The 8,956-nt window shown below is 33.6% G+C and overlaps 1 protein-coding gene across 1 annotated transcript; it reads left to right on the top strand.

Moving 5' to 3' along the window:
- Positions 1–612: 612 nt before the first annotated feature.
- Positions 613–4,473, top strand: LOC146138069 (NADH dehydrogenase [ubiquinone] 1 alpha subcomplex assembly factor 4-like). Its single transcript, XM_083393689.1, has 3 exons — positions 613–884; positions 1,876–1,980; positions 3,871–4,473. Exons 1-3 carry the CDS (start codon positions 704–706, stop codon positions 4,182–4,184), a joined length of 600 nt encoding a protein of 199 aa, XP_083249815.1. The 5' UTR covers positions 613–703; the 3' UTR covers positions 4,185–4,473.
- Positions 4,474–8,956: the final 4,483 nt, after the last annotated feature.

The raw sequence follows: 8,956 nt of genomic DNA, 5'->3' as shown, positions 1-8,956 counted from the left end.
AAAAAATTAAATAATATCAGATACAAGCTAAAGAAAAGATATGTTTTGTTTTCTTTATATAGAAATAAAAATTGCTCGTTAAGTAATAAAGGTTTTTTAATGGCTGGGTAAAATAAAATAAAACAAACCAAAATAACGACTTTCTATACATGAAAATAGAAATATTTTTTTCTTAAAAAAAAATGCTTTTAAACACTTTATGTGGTATACGCATCAAAAATCAACTTAAAAATAGGCAAAATTTGAGCGAAATAAATTCTAAAAAAATCATGCCAGAATGACAATGGTTGTTTTGCAGAGATCAGTGATAGAGACATAAGGAGGGTACTATGCTCGAAAATCTAATATGCACCTTGATTTTCCTACATATATGCTACCTCAGTTTTTAGCCATGCACCTGCAAGATCTGCCATACTTTCCAGACGGGTCTAATGAACATAAAAAACATACTGTGTGGCTCATGCTCACACCAGTTTGTTTTGAACCTTATAAATGCGTAGTTAGTGTTCCCATAGTAGTATTGTAAGCCTTTATGTGTGCTTTAAATATAAAAAAAATATTTAAATAATGTTTGGGTTAATTTTTGTTTTCTTTTATGCATGATTTGGCTTTTAATCATAAATTTAATATACCAACCCTGCCCCTCTGAAAGTGGTGCAATATAACCTACTTTAAAGGTCAATATCTGTCTACAGTTGACACAATGGGAGTGATAGATTCTCTACTAAAAATAGGCAAAATCATTGGTGCAAATATACAAAGAAGAATGAAGAAGCCCTTCCAGGAATACATGGCTTTGGAGCGGGCTGAAAAGTATATAGAAAAAAATGCTACATCACCCAAACGTGCTCCAATGAATGTCCCTAAAAAAGAATTTTCCAAAGGTTAAAGCCAACACCTTAACTCAATTACTTTTTTGACGGTATAGTACCTTTTAATATAAAAGTGATCATTCCTAAAACAAATCCAAATATATATTAAATACCATTGTGAATGCAGCATACTTCATTTACGAGCACTGAAGGGTTAATTTATCCTGACTTTGAAGTGAACATCAGTCTTTACAATATAAAAGATACACCAAAAAAGTAATTGATATTATTATTTACATAATATGCTATGTAGAAAGGTAGTACCCTAGATTGGAAACTAGTATTTTGCGCAGTGGGATTACTCTAATTATATAAGGATGTTCAAAGTAATATCTCAAGGTATTCCAGAATAATAGGTTTTCAATCAGGAATAATGAATCCAAAATATTGAAACCCAGTCTATTTTAATTATTTTCCTTCTTATTTTTTGGTTGGATTAATCTTAATATATCCTTTAGTGACAAAACAGCAATTAATCACAAAACTATTTGCTAACATTGGATTAAAAAATTTTGCTAATAAAAAAAAAGTTAATTACAAATTGCAATGATTAACATTCCTAACAAGTTCAATATTCCAGGGCATTATTTATTAGACAGTGCAAAATTGCTTGTTAATTTGATAAAAAATGTGAGTTATTAGATAACAGCTGTTGCCTTTTTTTTACTGAGCCAACCACTTTTTTAAAACTTTGCGTTTAAACGAAGAATTTTATCAGTTGCAATTACTGTAAACGGAAATTTAAATCCAATTTTGACTTGAATCTAAGGATATTTTACTTTGAACATCCCTAATAATATAGTTACTTCTAAAATTTGCATAGCCGTTACTAAAACCAAAAACCGTTAAGCGGTGCTAAGCTATTTGCTTGACTTAAGTTTGTGCGACTAAACAGATTCAAGATATTATTCCAAAATGTTCAGCTGCCTTTTCCAAACTTTGTAGCTGTAAACTGTGTTAAAAATATAGTTTGTATATATATTAAAAAACAACTTTTTTACAGAAGAACTGGCTGATGCAGATAGAGAATATAAAAATCTTTTACAAAAAAATAAACAGTTGACAATGAATATGTTGCAAATCAAAGTTATTTCGAAAGATCCAAAAGGTAATTATAATTCGTTGTATCTTATAGTATATTACCTTAGTTGTAGTAGATCACCCTTTTTTTATTTACTTTTTGTTGTTTTATATTAAAAATATATATATCGAATGTTTGGTATACCAAAACTCATGCTGGTAGTGATGGTCAAAAAATAGTCTAAAGCCTATATAATATGTAGAATCATAGAAGCCAAGTTTGGAGTGCTTAGGTTGCCCCGAGCTCCCCTAGCAAAAACTTGCGTTATCGGTACTTCACACCCCTAAAATTAAGGTAAATATATACCTACAAATTACTGTCTATTTCTGTTAGTACACATCAGGATCCCCATTTCTGTATAAATTGTGTCGGATTTAGTCAACCAAATATTAAGCATTATTTATTTCTCATGACCTGATGGACATTCCAACTTTTATAACACTTACATCAGCAATAGAAAGTCTTGTGTATGTTTTGCATTGATTAATTATGTTTTGCGGTTAATTACAATCATGACTTTTCATTCTGAAAAATATTTGCTCTTGCTTTATATTTGGAACGCTATTTAACAATCTTCACAGCTTGCCGAAATTTAATACAGCCTAAAATTACCCTCTGTGTTGCCCAGACCGTCTGGTCACTGTATTTCGCGACAAACTAATCTCTTTGAGCCTTTAACGCTTTTTGGCCTAACACTTTCTATTGCATTTTTTTTACAACTCCTAGTTGCTTAACAGTCTTTGAGTTAGCAATTCGCCCTCAGCATCACTTCGCCACTTGAACCCACTTTTTGTAAAGGCTTGTTGCAAACGGACGTATTTGTTAAAGCTAAATCTTATCTTCTGGTTCGTGATGTATAATATTATAAAACTCCGGATGCTTGCTAGTGAAATGCCGATTTGAGTTCTACACTCTTTTATCGCAGATATAGTGTTTCCTGACAGATTATCCATGCCAGCTTGCTGTGATTTTCAATTAAGAAAAAATCTTTTGTCACCCCCTTTATCAAAGTAAAGATGCTTTTTTTGCGAACTAAGGCCATAGCACTGAATGTAAGTCATACAATTTATAAAATAGCTTGTTCTGATAGACTCCAATGATATTAAACAATCTATTTTTAAATCTGTTTGTGGGCCACTTCAGAGGACTTCGTGGGTCAACAGGTAGCCAGTTGGACAGCCTTGCAAAACCCTACAAATTTAATTGTTAACCAAGTTTATGGTGTAATTTAAATAGCATAGTCAAACTCTTTTCAAAAAAAGAACTTCAAAAGAACTGGTACACACCACAATAAGATGCATTCAGATATATAGGTTGGCTTAACTCTGTTTGTTGATAGTAGATGTGGCATGCCAGATGTTTTACATTGGCAAGCAAGCAAGCCCGTGGGCAGTAGGTTCCCAACCCCTGACTTAGCATATTATTGAATCAAGGAATTGCGATAATTAAAATCACCACCGAAAAAGTTGCCACAACATCTGTTCAATAAATTTGTTCAACTTTCACAATTATCTGAAGCAAAAACGAAGTTAGAGCTGATCCTAATATGATAAACTGGGCCTGTCTAGTTGAATTCTGTTTGCTCGGTATACCTGTATTGCTATAACGATGATATAATACTGTTAAAATGTTTTGGGGTGTAATTCGGAACAAAATTTGATAAATTAAACTGAAAGACAATATTATGAAGTTCACTAAACCTTTTGTTATTTTTGTAATACATTTTTGTAAACCATTTTGACTCAATATGCATCTTTTGACAAAATTTTGACTTTTTTAGAAAGTTTAGAAAGTAAAAAAAAAACGCTCTAGTAATTAGTAAGCATTTTGTGCTGGATTTTTGTACTTTAATACACCCTAAAAATTTGAAAGTTTTTCGCCTGTCATCATTTTTTGTTAACAAAGAGACTTGTTTAGGAGCTGAAAGTGATGACACTATGCAACAAATTAATCCTACCACAAATGAAGAAATAAAAAGCAGGTTGCCCAAAGAACGGTTGCAGCCTTTAAGCGTTGAACATTCTGACATACCATACGGTCTTGTCAAGCTGCCTGATGTTGTAAATATTTTACACAATCACATATTAGAACCACAGACTTGGAATGCAAAAGTTATTTCAAATCAATTTCAGTTACGCATAGTTGATGTTGACAGTTTATTGAAACATTACTTTCTTCTAACTTCTGAGGAAAAAACTACAACCGCAAATCCTGTATACTTGGAACCATGAATGTTTGTAGACATATTTAAATATATTACGTTGTCAACGAAAGTTATTTTTGATATCTTATGTGTTTAGAAATATATTTGTATATCGTAGCAGTGAAAACCAGGGAGTCGAACCGGAACTTTCTAAACCGGTTTTGGGCCAGTGTTTTCCCGAACCGTAACCGAACCTGAACCCATTTTTTGAAGCCGAGCCGAACCGAAACTGAACTGCATATTTCGAAAGACCCTGAACCTTAACCCAGCCTGAACCTGTAAAACAGACAGTTTACTCAGCATGGCAACTCGTATTTTACATAAATTTTTTATAAACAATTTTTTTTTTGAATAAACTTTGCTTTCAATTTTTTTTAGAATTTAGATACTTTAAAAATGAACTGCTCGTTTTTATTGCGTCACGAAACTTAGATTTATTACGAGTAACAATTCAATAATTATTCTCTATATTTCATGACCAATATTTTTAGGTTGAACGGAACTACTATTGTATCCGAACCGGAACTTTATAAACCCGTTTTGAAAAAAAAAATTATTCGAACCGAAGCTGAACCGAAACTTTTTAGTTGCTCCGAAACCGGATTCTAAAAAAAAATCTTTGAACCTGAACCGGAAAAGTCAAACGGTTCGACTACCTGGTTTAAACAATACAGATCAAAAAGACCAACTGTTGAATTAAAGACAGTGTTATCAATTACTAAACGAAATACCTTACATTGCGAAATTTTCTAAATTGTAAAGGACTATTTAGCGCGATAATTTGCAAAATTTACCCAAATAACATCTAGGGATCGATCATGCTATTACTATTGCATATTAGGTTGTAACATGTCGGTCTTTTCTTGCCTTGTTTGATAGCCATCAACGTAAAAAATAATATGTCGCTGTTCACATGTAAACCAAAAACAACATTGGTTTGCCCAAAAAAATTCCATTCTGATAAAATAGAGGACATATATTGATTACTTTCCGAACACTCTCACATTTTTTCTATCACCTCAATTTAAAAAAAAAATTTGATTTGATGCGTAAACTTTTGTGTCACTGTCAAAATACTCTTTCCAGAACCATTGAAGGTCCCTTATGTACATTATTAAAACAAAACCAAAACGTTACGTCATAACACAAATAATCCTAAAACATCTGTTGTTCTCGAGCAAACTCGCGATCAAATATGCAGCTAATGTCCAGTCAAATGGAATGTAGCTCGAAAAAATTGCGAGATTTAGTTTTAAATTTGCAAAATCGTAATTAAAAGGATAGGCCTACGTGGCGCATGGTACACATAAAATAGATTCGAATAACGCGCGAAAATATGCACTTTTAGAGTTTATAAGTCACGCGATGTAAGATGAAAAGAATGCATAAAAATGGCCTTTGCGGTGAATTGTTGGGTGGACATAAGTTCGCGCGAAGCGCGGAAAATAAAATTGAATTTGCATAGTTAAACTTGGCTGCAAGTGTAACTTCGTAGGGCCATGGCCAGAAAGCGCTGCAATGCAACAAGTCATGATAAAAACTCGGATATAAGTCGAGATATAAACTCGTTCATGTGTTTTCACTGTTACTTTTAATATAGAATGATCTGCATAATACAGGCAGTGTTTTTAGATTGACAAAAACATCGAGCAGACAGTGCAAAGGGGCGCTTAATTGCTAAACTTCCGAATTATGCAAAATATATTTTATATCTGTAGTGTTCTTTTGGCTAAGTCTTTGTTTGAAAATGTAATTATGTAAATCCGCCTGTATAGTACAATAAAGTTATTTTTTATGCGACGAAAACAAATTGTATTGAGATAACTTACACACAAATAATGCAACCGAGAACGGCAGTTTTTGCACCCCACGAGCAAAAGAGAATAAAGTTTGTTTGTTTTGTTTTAAATGGATTCACGGTAAGGTATTTCTGTTTATGTTAATTCCATAATTATCGTACGGAAAATATCGTACGTACGTTGGTTATTGTACGTAGAAGTAAACTCTAAAAATCAAAGTTACGGTCAACATATTTTACTTATTTTAGAACTTTGGATACGACAGAGAAACTGGTTTTGCATTTTCTTCGAAATCCCCCCTAAAAATGGTGCAATACGGTAACATATTTAGCTTTGTTTGACCTCCAATGGAATTTATTATCCTGAAACAGTCTATAAAACACATCTGAGGAATATAGTAAAAACGTAAGGTTAGTGGTGGCCAATTAAATTTGTAGGCTAACCAAAAACCTTTTTATCACGGCACAATATCTTTGGCAAATTTTATTTAGACATTGTCCATCGTATCCCATGGTATACCGTCTGGTCGTAAACCTACATACTACGTGTCATGCAGTTCGACCATTGTACTAATTTCGCGTACCCTGTGTTTTGTTGTCGCAGTACTTCCCTGCAGCATGCCCGCCTAATGCACGCGTTGGTATTTTGCTAGAGCCCCCCTCCCTCAGATATTATTACCTTGCGTTGAAATGGTGAATGCCATTTGGCTTGCTTGTTGCTTCGGCCATCTATTGATCTAAAGCAGGGGTCGGCAACCTTTTTCCAGTCGCGGGCCAAAACCAAAGTCAGAAAGGTCTCTGCGGGCCGCACAAAGTGTATACTAAGAATTGTGTTATTAAAATGTTAAAACAACTGTAAATCAGCCGGGTCTCGACTCTTTTTTGCACTTAAAAGCGTTTTTAATTATATTTAAGGAGGTACTAAAGTGTTGACGCAAAGCGCATAAAAAAGCGTTTGTTTGGTTTGAAATTCGAGTTCACACGTCGTCATCCATGCTACTAATGAAAAGTGTAATAAAACTACTTTGAGGGAACGTCATAACATTTAAAGTTAATCTAGCTTAGTGTTTGTTAACGTTTTTAAGCGAGGGCACACTTCGCGAGCGAAGCGATCGCAATATTTTTTTGGTGTAGCGGCATTTCTTTTAAAATTCTTGCAAGTTTTCATTACATTGCCGAAAATAAAAAATATATATTAAAAAATAGTTGTGAATATGTTTTCCGTTTGTCCGCGTCGCACTGAGCAGCCTTCCACGACGCAAGGGTAATTAAACTAAATCTATAGTTGAAAAGACAGCATCAAAACGTAATAAAACGGATGTACGATGATCAATCGCGCGAAGCGCGAAAATGTGAAAATTGATTTGTGTCCAATTTGTCAAAGAGGCGGCGGGCCGTAGGTTGCCGACCCCTGATCTAAAGAGTAGGGGAAAGCGGGCAAAACGGACCCCTCACCTTTCTCGTTAACGAAAATTGCCTGTGTAATATTTGTTTTCTGAACAGTGACTATCGTCGAAAAGTCGACAAAAATCAGACTGATTCGATTTCGCACAAACCAGGGAGGAGAGAAATGTGTTTGGGGGATATTGATAGAAGGATAGCGCAGTAAAATGATGCGCTTATTAGTAAAGTTTAAGTAAAGACGGAGTTACTTTTTTTGCTAAATAATTTGTAGGTAAGGGCGTGTTTATTAATCCGAAACAGTTGGCGTTTTAAGTTGAACGGTTTTAAAGAAACCAGGTTTTCATGCGAGTTTTGCCCCGCCTTCCCCTTCTTGTGACGTAATGAACACGACTAGTTCACTAAGGCAAAGGTCAAATTTTCATTGGATTAATAGTATACGGCGACCTGAATAAATGAAGTGTGCTGGCTATGTACCTGATTTTAAATTTATAAATGCCAAGAACCACTGACCTAAATAAGAACGAAATTATCGAATTCCCCCATGTAAAATCAAAATTTCCCCACAATGGGATATCTCCTTCTCCCTAAAAGTACGTGTTGTTTAACCCGGTTTAAGTTTGCAGAAGCCGCGTTGTAAAGCCAATGGTTTATACCAGGGGTCGGCAACCTTTTTTGCACTGCGGACCGGTTAAAAATTATTTTATTTCTTTAAAAAACAACAAATGTTCATTAAAGGTAATTTATTACAACTTTTTTTAATGGCCTAATTAAAATGCATGCGTATTTTTGAAAACTTTTCTGCCGGAACATCAAAATAATAAATAATTTTATTGTGGGACTTTGTTTATAAACATTGTTTTCATGATTTGATTCTATTGAACTTCAAGGTGTTTTGAGCACGCTTGAACACCAAAAAACAATTTATATAGCCTTTACAGTAAAGAACGCATTTTTCGATGTTTTGAACGAGTGATGTAACTCACATGACCACACACACACCGGTTTGTTGTTTTTTTGTGTGAAAAATTAATCATTTAGTTCAAATTCTGGGTTATATTCTGTTTTTTAATCATTTCAACCATTATATCATTAAAGAAAACTAAAATGATCTAATTCTTATTCAAATCTAATTTGAATAAACTGAAATGCTGTAATTTTAGTTCCAATCTAATTTTAAACAGCTAAAATAAATCGAGTTGTCCAGTTCTGCTTTCGTCTGTATGTCTGGCTTTCGTGACTCGAGCTTATCAGGAAAAAGCATGTGAATAAACAATGATGTTATTAGTCTTATATTGTAATTACTTATTAGTATTACAGTCGTCACTTGTTATAAGAACGGTGAATTTCGACGCGTAAAATCTTTATATAATACAATCAAGCGAGAAAAATTCTTTGTAATAGTAAGGTTTATGCCTGTCAAAATACATCAAATACATCATTTCTTAACAAGTGACAAATGCAATTTTGTAATTGAAAGTTTTAATACCTCGTTACTTGTCCTTGGTTGCACAAATTTGAAAACGATTAGTTATAACATTACCGAATAAAATCTGGCATTGCCGAGAATTTATTCATTTTGTTTTTTCCGTTGTAGACAT

Source organism: Ascidiella aspersa, chromosome 7 (assembly GCF_963924565.1).
Source record: "Ascidiella aspersa chromosome 7, kaAscAspe10.2, whole genome shotgun sequence".
Taxonomy (NCBI): Eukaryota; Metazoa; Chordata; class Ascidiacea; order Phlebobranchia; family Ascidiidae; genus Ascidiella; species Ascidiella aspersa.
Note: the sequence above shows the minus strand (reverse complement) of the source record. Positions and strands in the feature narration are given on the sequence as shown.

Coding starts and splice junctions, on each gene's coding strand:
- LOC146138069 (XM_083393689.1), top strand. CDS start 704: ATGGGAGTGATAGATTCTCTACTAAAAATAGGCAAAATCATTGGTGCA. Junction 885..1,875: donor TAAAAAAGAATTTTCCAAAG/GTTAAAGCCAAC, acceptor ACTTTTTTACAG/AAGAACTGGCTGATGCAGAT. Junction 1,981..3,870: donor TATTTCGAAAGATCCAAAAG/GTAATTATAATT, acceptor AGACTTGTTTAG/GAGCTGAAAGTGATGACACT.